This window comes from Mus musculus, chromosome X (assembly GCF_000001635.26).
Source record: "Mus musculus strain C57BL/6J chromosome X, GRCm38.p6 C57BL/6J".
Taxonomy (NCBI): Eukaryota; Metazoa; Chordata; class Mammalia; order Rodentia; family Muridae; genus Mus; species Mus musculus.
The window spans coordinates 49,781,518-49,798,900 of NC_000086.7; the positions used below are offsets into that span (position 1 = coordinate 49,781,518).

Genomic DNA, 17,383 nt, shown 5'->3' on the forward strand with positions numbered 1-17,383 from the left:
CAAATTAGTCTATAATACACAGCATGTTTCATTCTTCAGGATTAAGGGAAATGGGATGCATTCTTTTTCATTAACTTCTAGGATAAATAAGCTTCCTAATGTAAGGATATAAGAGTTACTTTATGCACTTTATTGTACTCCGGGTTAAATAATTCACTGTGTGCTCAACCCTCATATATTTTACTATTGAACAGTATTTGCTCTTTCACAGTAGTGGGAGGCAAGGAACTTTAGGGTTCCTTCAGGGTTGTTTTCATGTGTGAAGGGCTCATAACCTCTTATAGAGGCAGTTCAATTCTTCTGAGGTCTTTAAAAAGGTTCAAGGAAGTAAGCGCCCCTCCCACCCCCATTAAACATGTCTAATGTATGCTAAATTCCCATCCATGATGGAAAGTGTGTGTTGATGCAGGATAAAGGATCAAATGCTAAAAGGAAGAGACAGCTTCAATTTGAGTCCTGGGAGTGACAGTCAAAGGTCCCCTGGTAATCATCACACCTGATAACTGCTTGCTCACATCCAGAGATTCTACTACTAGAGACTAGACCTTTGGAGAGACTGAACTTTCTTCATAGGGGGTGAAATATCCCTTTGTATTCCTTATTCATAGTTACTATGGAATTAGTTAATACCCTGTGGTTGCTGATAAGTGTCACAAGACATATACTTGGGCAGTTTCAAAGTTCTATAGAGGGCCAGACCTGCTGTTTGAAAGCCTATGGACCTAAAAGTAACAGAGTAAAAAAAATAGTGTGACTTCAATGTTTCTCCTCCTCATGTTTAACTTGAACAGGACACTGTCATTCAGGGATAGGATGTGGAGGGGCAGAACATTATGTTCCGTGCCCATAACTTAAACTAAGTGGCAAAGTGCTATTTGGGGACCCTTCTACCCTACCCCTAGTTTCTCCCAATCTTCTATCTGCCTTCCCTATTAAGAGCAGCCCCATTTCCTCTTATCATTTCTGCTGTTGTATGTGCAAAACAGAACAAACAACCAAAAAAAGACCACTACCATGGTTTGGTTTGCAGTTAAATAGTGAATATTCTCTTTATTCAGAAGAATACATTTTTTAACAGAATTGCATGCACCAGTAAATCAGTACAGTGAGGAGTTACCAGGATAGAGGAAACAGCTTGACCTGTAGAGCTTGCCACGCCCAGAATCCTCTTGACCCAACTCAAGTGGTTAGAGATCAAGAAGCAGTAAATGCCACTGAATTCTAGGGTAAACAAGTGGGATTTTCAGGTCTCTACAGGTAAAAGATAAAAGAGGAAAGCTCTTATAAAGGAGAGGGTAATTATATTGGAACTGTCAGTTCCACTGAGACTTCTTGCGAGGCAGATGAAGGAGAATTGGTGGTAGTGCCTGGTTCTCCTTCTTGGTTACACTCTTCAAGGACTACGGTCTGATCTCTTCCATCTGTCTCAGAGCCCCTGTATAAAGAGAAAGATACAAAACTAATGGGCGGTCCCTGAAAACAAATTGTAGGGCAGGGCTGAGATGCCAGAGAAGTAACTGGATCATGGATTTCCCAGCAGCACTCCATTTCTGGAACTGAGCTTAGCTGAGTGAGTATTTACCTAGTCCGAAGTCGAGGCCACTTCTTCCACTCTACGGCTAGCACTATCCCCAAGGCTACCACAACCACCACAATCAGGGTACTTCGGACAATGTTACCCACAGTGCACTCTTGAGCAACAGGCCCTGTGGTATATCAAAAAATCAGAATTGTAGCTTAGCATCATCAGTGTTCCTTTAAATATTTGGTTGTCCTCTCTTTCTTGCCTCCCCAGAGCCACATGTAAGCCATGCATTGAGCTGTGGAAAAAATGACCAATCAAGATGCAAGGAGAACAGGCTGAGTCACTCAGATCTCCTTTCAGCCAGGCAGGGACGCCTTAGATGAATCTATTCAGTGTCTCTAAGTGAACACAAAGTATGTTCTACTCATCTTTATATGAGCTAGGATACACTTGAGGGCTCCAACTCCACACCCTTCCTGTCTCCTATTTTGGTTTATCTCTGTGGGGATTGTTCTTGAGATCCCAGGAGCTTAACAACAGGAACTTTGATGGAAGCATTATCCACTCACCTGCAGCTCCAACCAGCTCCAGGGTATCGCTGGGCTCTGACCAGATATCAGGGTAGGCCTGCAGCCGGTAGCTGCAACTGTAGTTTCCAATGCCTTTCCCTTCCAAGTTGTCGATGACAAAATCTCCATCCTCGGAAAACTGTTGTGGAGCCTCTTCTCCATCATGCTCTAGCACAAATTCAACTCCTGGCAGGGGTCCTCGGCACTGAAGGGTGATGTCCTTGCCTAGTTTGAAGATGGTGCTGGGCCAGGCTGACAGAGAGGGTTTAGGGGGCTTATCTGTAACCAGACCAAGAACACAGAGTTAAAAGAAGTGACCCCGAAGCCCACCATTTCTTGTACTATTTGTAACTTCTAAAAGGTCTAAAAATCACAGAATCAAAAGGCTTTCCTGGGTTTCAGAACCTTACCAGTCACCCAGATCTCTAGAGAGTTGCTGTGATTCGAAGCCACAAGGGGAGCAGAATCCAGATAATAAACACAGCTGTAAACACCAGAATCTTGATCCCTCACCACTGGCATCCAGAAGTCAGCTCTGTACCCACTTGGCCTCTGTTGTTCTAAGGGCTGTCGCGTCCCCTCCTTCAACAGGACAAATGTTGAATCTGGCAGTTCTCCTTGACATTGAAGAGTCACGTTTTCTCCAGGGGCTACCATGGGACCAGGCTGGACTAACAGGCTGGGCTTAGGGAGTAAACCTATAAGAAATTAACTGTGGGTCAGTGGTCAGCCATTTTAGTGTTTATTTCTCTATGAGCTCCTCTACTATCTCATCAAGAAAGAGGTGAGACTACCGTTTGCCTCTCTATGAGTTCTTAAAAAACATCTTTCTCGAATCAGTCAATCTGATCCTTTCTACACTACAACACCCATTCCATGGTTTCATCCCCTTACCAGTGACTATGAGTTCCAGAGTGTTGCTAGGCTGTATCTTGATAGGGCTCATCCAGTCAGGGTGGTAACAGCAGCTATAACGTCCTATGCTAGCACCAGATATATTGATGATAGGGAATGCTCCTTCATTGCTAGTGGACCCCCAAAGCTGCATCGAAGTGGCTTCTCCTTCTTTGTGCAGAATGTACCCAACTCCACGGACTGGTCCTTGACACCATAGAGTAACATTCTGCCCCATGGTGACCACAGAACTAGGCTCAGCAGACAACCATGGTCTGGGGAATGTATCTAGACAGAGAACAGTGATGAATGAGATATGAGTATACCACCTTCATAGCTGTCCTCCATGATAATTGCTGTGCTTTGAATCCCCTTCATAATTTGGCCTACAGTTCTAGGAGACATTATCCCCCATAGTCCCTGCTCAATCGACTCTATCCCAGCCGTAGGTTTCGTCTGTTCTTACCAGTCACCCAGATCATAAGAGGGGTGCTAAGGGATGAGCCCCTGTTCGACATGGTTGTCTCATAGTAGACACAGCTGTAGTTCCCAAAGTCCTGTGCTCCAACAGTGTGGAGGAGGAAGTCAGCTGAGGTCCCCGAGGTACTTTGGAACTGTAAAGGGGTATGAGTACCCTCCTGCAAGAGGGCAAACCTCATGCCCTGGAAAATTCCTTGGCAGCGCAGGGTCACATTCTTCCCAGGAAGCACCACAGGGCCTGGCTGTGCCAGGAGTGTGGGTTTAGGGTAGAATTCTAAAATGAAAAAGATCATAATATAAGAGAAGACTGCTTCCCGCACTTTGCAAATAGCTTTTATAATGTTGTTATAAGAGATGATATATGTTGATTGTAGAAAATTAGAAAATGCAATAAAAAACTAATGAAGAAAACATAATTTCACGAACTCAAGTATAACGATTCCTTACCTACTTTTCCTCTTATATTTTAACACATGACTATGTTCTTGGAGCTGAGGCTATTTATGTAATTGAGACCCCCAGTGCATAAAGGGATTAAGAGTCTGATATGTTTATATTGCAAACCCTTTCCTATGACATTAAATACCCTTTGATATGGTCATTTGTAATGGCTGTATAACATGTACCTGACGTTTCAAGGTTTTCTCCTGTTCTCTGAGGGTCATCCAGCCACCAATCCCTGACAGCTCAGGAAAAGGCTGAGGATTCAACCCAAAGCTCAAGGTCAAGCCTAAAAGGATTATCTCAGAAAGCAGGCAACTTGAGTGTGGTTCTTGGATTGGACACCCCTATCTCCCTCACTTCTTTCTTCAGAAGTGAATTATTGGCCTCCCCTACTCCTTTGTTGTTTCTTCTTATGATAGTGACATGTGCAGCTGTCCTACATAGACAGTTTATTACCATACACTAAGCACTGTCCTAAGTGTCTTTTAGAGAACACATTTCTTCCCCTCACTGGGGTCAGTACCACCCCCCCCCCCATAAAGACTTCCCCTCCCTAACCTGTCACAACGAGCTCCACAGGGTTGCTGGGCTCAGACCAGATGGAAAAGTCATAATAACGACAGCTATAGTTTCCTCCATCACCAATGCCCACTGAAATGATCAGAAAGTGGGCTGTACTGCCTCCTGGGTTTCCCCAGGCTAGGTCACTGGATGCAATTTCATTGCCATCCTTATAAAGAATAAAGCTCATGTGTTCATGGGAGGTGGAACAATTGAAAGTCACTCGGGAACCAGGAGTGACCACAGGGCTAGCCCAGGTCTTGAAGAAAGGCTTGGGGTACATTTCTAGAAAAGAAAAACAAAACATTACAAAACCAAATCAAGAAAACATGAAGCAAATACAACAAATGTTGGTTTTAGGAAGAAGTCCGCTATATGCATTTTATTCAGACATATATGCATTGATGGTTTTGTTTATTTGTTTGTTTTTATAGGGATCCCTCATCCCTGTCCCTCATTGTCTCCAGAGAAATCTTCACTGTTACTGGAACAGGCAAAGGAGTATACTGAAAGAGTCATCTTTCTTCGGGACGCTATTAGTTCTGAGCCTTGGTTCGCCCATCTGGATAAGAGAATGAAATAGTAGCTGCTTCACCTCACTTCAAGATTTCCTCTATACTTAAATGAGATAATTGATGGGAAAATAATCAGAAAAATTAAATCACCCTCCACAAACCCAAGCTATTAATAACAATTATGGCTATTAATATCGTGGAGCCAGGGGCCCTGGCACTCCCAGCGCCACGCCTGCCTGGCTCTAAGATTGGACACAGGCTCCTAGTACCAGCAGCAAAGTTTGTGGTGGAGATAGGAGTGTCTATCACGCACTTTCCCGCCCCTCCTCCCCCCACACCCTATCCAGCTCTACCTTTTATGACAAGCTCCAGGGGCTCACTGGGCTCAGACCACTTGAAGGGCTGCATTTCAGTGTGTGTGCGGCAGCTGTAATTGCCCTCATCTTTATCCTCCATTCTTTGAATTGTAAAGAAGGCTTCTCTCCCAACAGCACCAAGTTGCTGGACAGGTTCCTGCTCTCCCTTCTTATACAGAGCAAACCCCAAACCTTCCAGCCATCCTTTACAGCGGATCTGCAGTTCCTGGCCCCGGATTGGAAGGGAAGCCGAAATGACAGGTTTGGGAAGGATGTCTAGAAAACAAAATGGGATGGCCAGGAATCAAAAGTTTGGACGTGCCCAGTATGGGACGCTCAGTTACTTTCTCTGCAAACAAATGAAATGTACCCCTGAGTTCCTCAGTTTGTCTCCTCTTACTCTTTCCTCACCCCTCCCCCACCCTTTACTCCTAGCAGCACAGGAGTTCCAGGGGCACTGGGGATCACTCCGGGATGATCCTCTGTTTTCTCTTACCTGTCCCCACTAGTTCAAGCGCTTCACTAGGCTCCGACACAGCCATCTCCTCCCATGAATGGCAATGGTAACTCCCGGTGTGGCTGTGGGTCAGGGCGCCAAGAGGGAAGGCAGCCCGGACCTGCTCTGAGGCCGGGCGGGTTGCAATCCACCCGGTCCCGTCCTTCAGTAACACAAACTCCTTAGTTGAGCCAGATGGGCTTCTGCACCAGAGGGTTAAGTTCTTCCACGGGGCCAGAGGGAAGTTCGTCTCTGCCCACAGTTCAGGCTTAGGGGTTGGCATGACTATTTCTAGAAACAGCAGAGTTAATAAAGCCATCCTCTTGGTATTTCCCCTCCCTCCTTTCCTTTCTCTTGAAGTCCATACCCAGATCACACGCCCCTTCCCCTTCAATCAGAACCCTCTCTTTCCTATCTTTCTTCTTTCTCCAGGTACTGGGAAAAGGGGAAGCTGCTTTCTCAGCTGAGCCTCACAAAAATGCAGGAGTCTGAAGGAAATTTTTACAGGCAGAAAGACAGTTGGAGGCTGAGTGCTGCCAGTAGCTTTAACAAGTGCCCCTTCCTGGCTGTCCTTCCCTCCCAACCAGTCACTCCCTGGGCACTGACACTGACACTCTGTAGTTATTTCGGATCTCCAGAGAGGAATGTCCCAGTCTGGGGCAGGACAAAACTCACCAATCTCCTCTGTCAATGCCCCATTGCACAGTCCTGCAAAAGAAACCCTTGCCAGGTTCGGCTCCCTCCTCCCCAGCCTGCTGCCCAGACCCCTGTCCCACCCCTTTGTACTCACCACAGCAAAGAAGGGCCATGAGTATGAAGAGCATGGCGACCCCTTGAGCTGTTCCCAACAACCAGGCTTCTCTAGCGAGACCAGAAAAAAAAAAAAGATGAGAGGAGTTGCTGGGATTAGGGGGAGGGCGGAGAGAAGGGGGCGGCAATTTATGTCATTGGCTTATTCACTACCCAATAGGGATTGGGTATGACCAGGATAATGGCACATAATCTTTTCTGACACTGATGACTTTTCTTCTTGAGGGCCTAATCGCCTCCAAACCTCTTGCACTTCTATGACCTCCATGCCCCTCATCTCCGCCCCTCCCCCAGTCTGTATTATATATCAGCTTCCCATGGCTCTTGATGAGGTTGCTGCAGCAAATGAAATGTCAGGTGGGAAAGTGCTTTTGTATCTCCAGTTCTCAGAACCCCTGGAGCTCAGCAGCTCTGGGTGGTTGAGTGTGGGGGTGGAAAGAGCAACCTTGAGTGTTTCTCAGTCATCAAGTTTAAGTTTGGAAGCAGTTGTTCCTATGGCAGTATTGGTCTTTAGACGGACCTGCCTCACCTGCCTTTGTTATGGAAGGGTTGCCTAGGCAGCCTTGATGAATTACCAGAAGATGGCCTGTCAGTCCTGAGCGAGCTTGTCAGAGAGTGGGATCTCTCTCTCCACCACATAGATTGTGACTACAAATGTGTAGCACTGTTGCTGAGCTCTGCCTCCCATACAATTAGGAGGTATAAAGCCAAAATTCAGCTGACAATTTTGTTTTCCTTGGGAAACAGTGAATACCCTCAGCCTTTTTCTGGTCAGGAAAACAACTTTTCAGGCTGCTTTCTATAAAATCTAGATTCTTATCTTATTTTTTGATGCAATGATCTTGGAGTAGGATAATCCCACTAGGAGCTTAGCCTAAAGCATATGAAATTTAGGACAGATCTATAGGCCATAAAATTGATCTCCCTGAACGTGAAAACTCCAAGGGTGTTTTTTTTTCTCTGTCAGAAATCATAATTGGCTCTCTCAACTTGTTGCCCTGGCACATTATCCCTCAGATTCCAGCAGAAATCACAGACACACGGAGTCACAGTGATCTTCCATTGTGTGTTAACTTTCCCAGACACACAAAGGTGGCAGACAGGTACATCCAGAGGCAAGGGGTGGAGGGAAGTCAAATTATCCAGGTAGTTCTTAATCTACTCGATTAAGAACTGTTACTTCTCTCTTTTCATTGTCATCTATAATATCCTTAGAAAACCGTGGGGATTAGGGAGAGATATCAATGGTCCGAAGGACACTGGAGAATCTCAGGAAATGGCAGTAGGATCTTGTGAGCTGTATTTTCTGGCTAGAGGAAACAATCTGACCCTCTGGCTCCATTTATTGTCTTATCAAATGCCTATCCAGCTTAAAACTCTACCCTAAGGGTGCTCTGGGCAAACAATAGGAGTCAAGAGTAACAGAAAAACTGATTTGTAAGGAACTTAAAATGGACGAAAATATTCTCTCTATCCCTTTAATGTGAGGGATATAATGTTGGAAAAAATAGGATGGTAGTCAGATAACAAGCTGTAAGAGCCAACAGCATAGCTTCTTACAAGCAAGCATGTTCACACCATATTAATAGGGAAGACAGCTATAATGTCTTGTGGACAGAGCTGTTTAAGAGGTGATTTGGGCACTGTAGGAGGTGTAGAGGTCAGGGAACATGCTTCTGATTATTCGTGTAGCCCCAGAAAACTATACATGACTCCACTTGGCTTGGGTAATGACCCTTCTGTGAGGTGAAAAAGAAACAGATAGAATGAGAATGCCTTGACTTGTAAATCTAGATGCTGAGAGAAACCTAAGAATGTGTCTCCACACTTATGGTAACTGGGGACCGGCCCATTCTGGAGACTAGGAGAGCACACAGTCAGCTATCTTGGGCAACAACAGGCTGAGCAAATTACCTGAGCCTCAGTCTCCGACACTTCCACCGGATCCATACCACTAGCAAGAGCAAGGAAGCAAGCTGCATGGTTAAGGACACCCTGACAGCTTCATTCAGAATGGAATTCCAGGTGAGGAAGCCTGTGACCAGAGGAGACCAGAAGCAGAAACCTTGATGGGGATGAGGTCAGACAGATAATGTCATGGTGGGGGAGGGGAGCTGGTCACAGAGAAAGCTTCTGTTTAGAAGCTTGAGACAGATGTGTCCTTCCTGTTCGTGGAGAATAGGAAGGATTCTTCAGGATATTCTGGTCACTCCCTTGAGGTATCTTAGCACACCCAAGGAAAGTGTGCCTAGATGCATGGGTCCTGATTTCCAAGCCCTCACTCCCCTTCCCATATATTTCTGGGCACCGTTTTGGAATCCCAGGATATGAGAACTTATCTTCTCACCTGCTGGTCCCACCAACTTCAGAGGCTTACTGCGATGTGACCAGGTGTTAGGGTGTGCCTCAATACGATAGCTGCAACTGTAGGTTCCTGTGCCTTGCCCTTCAATGTCAGTGATGAGGAAGTCTCCATCTACTGAGAATTTTTGGAATGTTGTTCTTTCTTCCCATTCCAAAGAAAATTCAAGCACTGGATGAGACACTCGGCACTGAAGGGTGATGGTCTTTCCTACTTTGAACACGGAACTGGGCCAAGCTGAAAGGGAGGGTTTGGGGGGCTTATCTGAAACCAATCCAGAGACCACAGTTAGAAGTGACACTAAGTCAGCACCCTCTCCCCTGCCAAATGTTTCACAGCTCTTCATTTGGGATTTTCTTCACTTACATTTGGTTAATGGCTTCAAACTTTGTGCATTTAGAGTTCTTTTCCCCTCTCTGTGGTTCTCTAAAGACTACTGGTTCTTAATTTCAATCAGGAAGACCCCATACCTGTAAACTCTCCCTGGCTTGAAAGAAATTATTTTTAATATTTTTCATAACTCACAGTGGGGCTGTGTCATGCTGAGAGGCAAGGCTTAAGGTTAGTCTCAGGAGAGAAGGTTCCTGAAGGATAGAAAGCCCTATACCATACTCCTAGTGTTATCTCTTTAGCTTGTACCTCTAGGAAAGTGCACAAGCCACTAACCCCCTCCTTAGAGTATAATAATAATAATAATAATAATAATAATAATAACAAATAGGTGATAGGAAAATTAAAGCCAGTTAAGATCACTTGCCTACAACCATCAGCTCCACAGTGTTGTATGTTGCCATCTTAATGGATGTCTTCCAAGTAAGATAATAGTGACAGCTATAGATGCCAGCATCCCTGTAGGTCACATTCTTTAGGAAGAATGAATTGTTGCCAGTGTTGCTGGAGGCATCCAGAAACTGAAGGGGCTTTTCTTCTCCCTTCTTGTAGAGTGCAAGACCCACTCCATCCATCAGTCCTCCACACCTCAGGCTCACGTTCTGACCCATTTGAATCACAGGACTGGGCTGAACAAGTAGCCAGGTCTTAGGGAAAGTGTCTAGGATGAGACCCAAAATACAAACAGCCAATGGTGAAAGTCTCCACTCCTTCTACTACTTAGGGTGATTTCCCTCCTCTGTCTTCCCATTTGTACTTTACAAATCCCTCAGTATGGTGCACAAATTCTGTTCCTGACCCCCACCACTAGTTCTGGCCGGGGGACTAAGTACAAGAGGAGAGAGGGAGTCAGAGGAAGCTTTACAACCTGTTCCGTAGCATACCCATATCTTACCAGTCACCCAGATTTTCAGGATATCACTAAGCAGAGAGCCCCTGTATGACCCATCATAGTAAAAACAGAGGTAGTGCCCTGTATCCTGTATCTTCAGATCCTGGAAGTAGAAATATGCCTCATTTTTTATTGGCTTCTTGTGGTAAAATGATTTCTTCAAGTCTTCCAACCTCATTAAAGCAAACGTCATTCCATATATTGGCCCTTGACACCTGAGACTCAGGCTTTCTCCGGGTGCCAGGATGGGCCCAGGATGGGCTGTCAGAGTTGGTTTGGGGTAGAGACCTAGAAAGGGAAGAGACCCTTAAGATACAGTTTGGCCAGTTCTTCCCCAGTCTATGCTTATTTTTCTACTTTCTTTGGACAAAAGTGGTAATTGGGATGTAAGCTTCTTTCCTTCTCTTGCCTTAGATTTATGCCTCTTCATGTATATAATCAAGGACACGTTTCTTCCGCTCTCATTCAGCTCTATTAGCTCCACTGTGAGCTTGCCCAGGTAGAGGTGCTTCCCTCAGGGGACTGTCTACATCCATAATTCCCTGAATCTTCCGGTCTCTAAAATGACATATATAGTTCTTCCCACAGCCAGAAAATCTACACTTCTCAAAATGACTTTGATTCCATCTTGTAGAGCATAACTTTCACTGAAATATTGATGAGAGCATCTGAACACATTAATCTTGCTTTAAGACACCTACTTTCAACACTTGCAGCACAAGGTTGAAGGAGGTCAATAGGGAGATAGCTCAGTAAGCCAATGAAATCTGCTAATGGGGTCCACCCTCATTTCCATGGATTGTTTTTCTAAGGTGGTTGTGCTACTAAACTTCAGCTTTATATGACTCCATGTTATCCCCACTCAGATCCCAGGTACACCAGCTCATCTACTATGGAAAGATCAGCTCTGTCATATACTCATGGGAGCTTTTCGGATGTGTCATGAAACATGCCAGTCTAGTGGTATTGAGTGTAAATAATATAAAGTCCCTGCCAGCCTAAAATTAATGAAGAAATGGGAAATTCTGGTGAACATTAATCGTACAAGTGTGTTAGTGGGGAACTATGTTGGAAGAGTATGTGTACAACAAGCATCCATATACATGGCTTACACAATCCTTTGTATTTTGATCCTCAAGAAAAAGCTATATTAATAAAATTATTAACTACCATTTATTGAGAACGTATGTGCCAGGCACTGTACATGTTATTTAGGCAAATCCTCACAACAACCCTGTGAGGTAGGCATTATTCTTATAGAGATTTTTCAGATCATGAAATTGAAGCACAGAGTGATATTGTACAATAGATTGGAAAGATCCTGTTATCCTGTCTTAGAATGGAGAAAACCAAAGCACAGAGAAGTGACATGACTTGCTCAACATCATACAGTGTCATGGGTGGAACTAGAAATCAGGGGTACTTTCTGTAGCACCACAATTTCCCAAGATCTATTTTGCTTGGGGCAGAAACTAGATCTATAAAGACAATTTTGTTTGGAATCATCCAGGGCATGGGATAGAGAAGTTGAGGCTGGAGTGTGTTTTTCTAGCATTTGGACCTTTGGGGGAGTTGCCTTCTGTGTTTAGAGCTTGGTGCTGCCTTTACTGGCTCTAGTGATATAGGACAAAGGGAACCTGTTGCTTGCTTTCTCATTTGTTTGGTTTGTTTTACATCAACAGGCACAGTGATTCAGTCTGTTTCCCACTCTTAAATATAATCATTGCAAATACATTTAAACTTTTAATAAACCAATTTTAAGACTGCACTGGCAATGCCTGGCACATATTAGGTGCTCAATAAATATTGGATGAATGAATGATTGATGATCAACAAGTAAAGGACAGTAAAACTATGATAAGATGAAGTTTCTGAATAGCTGGGTAGGCTCACAAACAAGTCAAAGGATTATCTGCTTTAAAGCATGTGTGACTCTGATTTGTAGCTCAGGAAATTGTCAAGCAACTCTACCTCATTGACTGTGCAGGGCCTAGAAACTGGCAGAAGCAAGTAATATGAACAACTTTTGCTCAACCAGCCATGATCCCTGGGATAACAATTGTCAGATGCCAGCAGCCGTGGCCACACCCACCTGCTACCACCAACTTCAGGGGATTGCTGGGCTCTGACCACAGAGTGGGGAGCATCTGGATATGAGTGCGGCAGATGTAAACCCCTTCATTCTCGGGTGCCAAGTTATCAATGGAGAAGATGGCCATTGTCCCAGTTGGGACTTGGTAATCTACGGGCTCTGTGTATCCCTCTTTAAACAGCATAAATACCAAATCCTGGAGCCATCCATGGCAGAAGATGTTAACATTGCATCCAGGAAGAGGGGGGGTCTCTGCCTGGATCCAGAAGATGGGTTTAGGGAGTTGGCCTGGAAAAAAAAGAACTGATATGAGTTAAAGAAAGGGCGGTACTGCCTAGATAGCAGGAGAGGTGAGATGGGCTTTAGACGAGCCTTCCCTGAACAACTCTTCCTTGCCCCACCCTTGCAGGGTTGAGTCCTCTGCATGCATTGTCTGTTACTGAGTAGGCACTTAAATGTTATCTGTGACGCACATACATGCATACATTTGAGGTAAATGAATCACTTCAACAAATCCTTCCCTGGGATGGCGATTTTGCGTACTAAGAGTGGGTGAATATTCTTGAGTTTTTACCCTTGCCATCTCACCTGGTGCTTCTAGCTCTAGAATTTTACTGGGTTTTGACCAGCCTTTCTCCTTCCAGTAGCAGCATCGATAAAGACCTGTATTGGACTCAGTAAGGGCACCTATGAAGAATGAAACTTGGAATGTCTTGTAAGGAGGACGAATCCAGGTCATCTGTGAGTTATCCTTCAGAAGCAGGAACTTGCTGGATACCCGAGAGGGGCTTTTGCACCAGAGTGTGATGTTCTCCCAAGGGGCCTGGGGGTAGTTGGACTCTATCCATAGCTCTGGTTGAGACTCCACTGCTGCCATTCCCCAAAATCAGAAAGATATTAGTGCTCAGCCCTCCCCATCCCACAAAGTGCCCTATAACACACCTTAAAATTAGCTCTAACCCACCCAGATGCTGACTTCTGCCTTCTTGTAGGGAGTGGGAGTTTCTGCTCCTGTATGGATTTGGGACAGAGGGGCCAGGGACATATGCTCAAGGAATCCAACTGAGCAGGGGGAAGTAGACTGCCTTCTAAAGCAAGATAAGAATCTGCATATTTCTTGGGAAATCAAATCATAATGGAAGAGGATTTGATTCCCAAGTAGCCCAGCCGCTATACACACAGGCCAGTACCTTACAATCCCTGATAGGAAGACACTTACCCAGTGAAGTCATACCCGGATTGAGCCCTGAGAAGAGAAAGTCTGCTTTTCTACATTGCTCTCCAACCTCAAACAGTTCCCCAGATTCCCCAGGAGCCTGCTCACAGGAGCTTCTCTATCAGGCTCACTTGCTTCTCATCCCTTCCTTGAACTTACAAATGCAAAGGAGCAAAAGAGTGAAGGTCCGAAGCATCATGGCTTAGGCTGTGGCCTGTCCAGGCCTGGAGGCCCTCTGGTGTAGTATTCCAAGTCTTGAAGGCTTTGCTTCTTAAAACGTAGTAGAATCTAAAAGAAGACATTTTCTTGCTCAGGGTCTAGTTCTGCTCTCTGGAGTTGAGGTGTGATCAGTGCATCCCTCTCTACAACCTTCATTCCATGAGCTCCCAGGAACCTAGCATGCTAATAAGGCCACTTGTCACTTTTCCCAGTCTCTCTACTCAAGATCTTTTCCTGCGATCCAAGATGTTATTTTTTGGTTGAAATGTTTATTTGTCCCTGAGATTTCAAAGGCACAGAAGGTGACCTTAGACAAGCCTGAAGAAATCCTACTGAGTGGGGGGAAGTGGACCATGCCAAGAGTCGCCTTTTAATTAGACAAGTGCACAACTGCACTAGTCAAACACAGCATGTACACACACGCACTCACACACGCGCGCATCTCAGTCATCCAATAGTTTAATAAAAAAGGGCATTTGTGACCACTGCTGCCATTTTGTTGCTGGGGCAATTGGAGTTTAGGGAGGATACATAATTTGCTGAAAGTTAAAATATTAAATAAAAAGTAAAGTTCATTTAATTTAAACTCCAAGGCTCAAGTGCCCAGAGCCAGCATCTGTCGTTGTCCCCTCTTCATCCTCTGTTACCCCTCCTAGTCCATCACAAAGACTGTTTCCTGTAAGGAGTGCTTATAATGCACCCTTATCCCTTATCTCCAAAGCTTAAAACCCTCTTTTGAGTATGTGTTAGTTAATTCAGCTGCTTCCACGTAGTTAATGAAAGTATAACTGAATGATCCCTCTTAGAACTTGCCCTTAACTTCTAAGCAGATTTGTTCACTACCTCTGAAGAAAATGGAACCGTATGGACTCCAAATGCACAAGGCGGATCTTCTCCCCTCTCACCACAAAGTAACCTTTTGCCTCGGGAAGGTGTGTCCTCACAGCACAAACTCCACGGGGACCTCTACTGTAGTACAAAATCCCACCTGCCTTCAGCTATTTGATCTTAGCTCAGTAGAGTGAGGTAGATGCAGCAACCACAAGAGGATAAGAAAATGACTTAGTTTTTCTAAACTTATGGCCGGCTTGCAGCCCCTAGTATGGTCTAACACTAACAGACTAACAGTGAGTGAGATGGACAAGTGGAAAGCTTCATTTTCAAAAGGCCTTAGACAACATGTTGACACCGAGAAGATTCAAGAAGAGCTGGGCCCTGATTTTCTTTTTCTTTTTGTGTTGAAGGATGCTTAACTTACAGTCTCTGAACTTTTTTTATTTATTTATCTGTTCATGTGTATCTGGTATTGTTGTTTTCGATTACGGAAAATGAGTGTACAGTGCCAGGCATTCTGTGTATGTTTCTTGTAAACAGGTGTATTTTGTCTCATTTTTTCAAACAGGGTTATAATTTGGCATAAGACCGTATTGAAACCCTTCCCATCCCAATTCCTAGAACCCCTTGTCCCCAATTTTCTCAGTGCCAGGTCAAAGCTTGAATACCACCCTGTTGCTGTTTCCCCTTGGGGCACTGGGCCAGGATCTATTGGGGGAAACTAGATTCTTTGCCAAGGAAAGAGTCCAACCTGGGATTGCACCCAGGGAATGCCCTCTGAGGATCCAGCCTGATCCAGCCTTACCACATGGACATCTGAGTCTTGTTTCTTGGTAACTGGAGTGGAGTCAGAAAAGCTGAATTGCTCAGCATGGCTGACCACTCCTCAATCATTAAAACCAAACCAAACAAAACATAATTGTACCATATCATTTCAGCCAAGATGATGAATCTTATGCTCAGGGAACTTGGGAACAACCCGATGTTCAAAATTGGCCACGCCCATTTTGCTCTTTCACCCCACCCCCAACTTAGGCAGTTGAGGCTTTTTTTTTTAATGGTCCCCTTGCACTCTACCCCAAGCACTTTCCCCACCATTAGGCAGCGCCGCAGTGTTTTTGAGAGTGATATGTACAAAATATCTAAAGGTAGCCCCTTTCATAGCTTTAAGGGCTACAGCAATCAAAAGGATTGGGCTCCGCGGGGTGCTGGGTACAAGCCCTGCTTAGGGTTTGGAGGGAAGACTGAGAAATGAAAGGGGAGATATCCACATTGCCCAGAGGTTCTCATCGAGGCGGGGCTCGGATCCGGGGAAAGAAGGAGAGAGGCAGGAATGAAGGGGGTGGGGGGAACGACTGGGGAGCAGTTTGATTTACGGCGATTAATCACAGCAGGGGGTCTTTCGGGGTTTTGTTTAGGATTTTGTGGCCAGTAATTAATCTTCAGCCACTGAACTATGCGCTCATTTGTAGGTACTTACGGTAGTAGAAGGCTCGCTCTGAGGTTGGAGATTCTCCAGAGAGCTCCTCCAGATGCCGCAAACTGCCGGGCATGGGAAGAGCTGTCTAAGGACTGCCTCTCGGGCCCCGAGCCCCGCCTCCCTCTCTCCCCCACCCATCTGCCGTCCGGCCCTAGCCTCCTCCCCTCCCTCGCTGGGCTCCCGAACCCACCTACAGCAACTCTGCCTAGCACCTGCAGTCCTCTGACGACCAGGAATGGAACGCCCCTCCCAGCTCCCGCCTCTCTCCCTACTCCCTGCTGAGGTTGCCCAAGCTAGAGTCAGGCCCCTGCCCCCTGCCTGTCGCTCAGAGCTTCATTTGGTCACTGTATCCTGGAAGAGAGAGGGCCAGCTCCCAAGACAGCTGAAGCTGTATGTAGAGCCACCTCTTTAGCTCCCCAATGCCTTTAAAGCGACCTCGGGTGTTCCTCGGCTCATTAAATGCCCCCATGCATTCATAACTGTTTCAACACAATAGTTGAAATGCCTACTGTGTGCACTTTTGGCACTGGCCCTGGACCTTTCCACCCTTCAGAGTAACCCTGCAAGACAACAGTTCATTCTCTCGATTTTACTGTTGAGGAAACAGAGACTTGAGGACAGTCGTTAGTAACTTAGACAGTCTTCAAAGTCTAGTTTGGGAAAAAAGTCCAGGCTTTAAAGACGTGAACTTTCAGAATCTAGTTTAGGTTGTACATTTAATAGTTGTGTGACCCCCCTAGCAAGTGAGTACAATTCTCTGAGGTCCACTTCCCCCGTATTTGAAATAAGATAGCAGAGCCTACTTAGCAGTGTTTTAGTGGCTAGAATAAATGTCCAAGTACCACAGGCCTGACACACACTAAGTTCTCAACAAATGTAGCCGCTGCTGCTTCCACTCCTGTTGTTAATCTGTAAATTCCTCCTTAACTGCCTTAGGGAAGTATGTGTTTGACGACAGAGAGCAATGTTTTGAAAAATTTGTTGACTACAAAATAGAGCTCGAGAGCAGCCAGGGCCTGGCACATTGTGTGGAGATGGGAGTCATTCAGGGGGTCTCTGGGAAACCTCTAAATTGTTGAAGCAGGGTGTCTCTTGCTTCTATCAGCCTATTCCAGGCCAGCTGACCTTCAGGCTTCTGGACGAATCTCCTATCTCTATCTCCCATCCCACTATAGAAGTACTGGGATTACAAATGTACAGCACCCATATAGAATTTAACTTGGCTTCTGGGGACTGAACTCAAATAAG

General features: G+C 45.3%; 1 protein-coding gene across 12 annotated transcripts; it reads right to left on the reverse strand.

Annotated features, from left to right (window-relative positions):
- Positions 1–1,018: 1,018 nt before the first annotated feature.
- Igsf1 (immunoglobulin superfamily, member 1) lies at positions 1,019–16,390 on the reverse strand. Of its 12 annotated transcripts, XM_011251002.2 has the most exons (21): positions 16,326–16,390; positions 16,136–16,197; positions 13,762–13,890; positions 13,606–13,632; positions 12,975–13,256; positions 12,387–12,674; positions 10,298–10,582; positions 9,770–10,063; positions 8,998–9,276; positions 8,565–8,715; positions 6,631–6,701; positions 6,516–6,548; positions 5,841–6,131; positions 5,342–5,620; positions 4,471–4,758; positions 3,455–3,742; positions 2,989–3,276; positions 2,505–2,792; positions 2,095–2,373; positions 1,583–1,706; positions 1,019–1,435 (listed from the first exon to the last, which is right to left on the reverse strand). In XM_011251002.2, exons 3-21 carry the CDS (start codon positions 13,799–13,801, stop codon positions 1,300–1,302), a joined length of 4,011 nt encoding a protein of 1,336 aa, XP_011249304.1. In that variant the 5' UTR covers positions 13,802–13,890; positions 16,136–16,197; positions 16,326–16,390; the 3' UTR covers positions 1,019–1,299. The 12 variants fall into 12 exon arrangements, with proteins under 12 accessions (XP_011249304.1, XP_030107148.1, XP_011249305.1 ...); XM_030251288.1 differs by having other exon boundaries at positions 8,565–8,685; positions 12,975–13,253; positions 16,136–16,340; XM_011251003.1 differs by lacking the exon at positions 16,326–16,390 and having other exon boundaries at positions 12,975–13,253; positions 16,136–16,244.
- Positions 16,391–17,383: the final 993 nt, after the last annotated feature.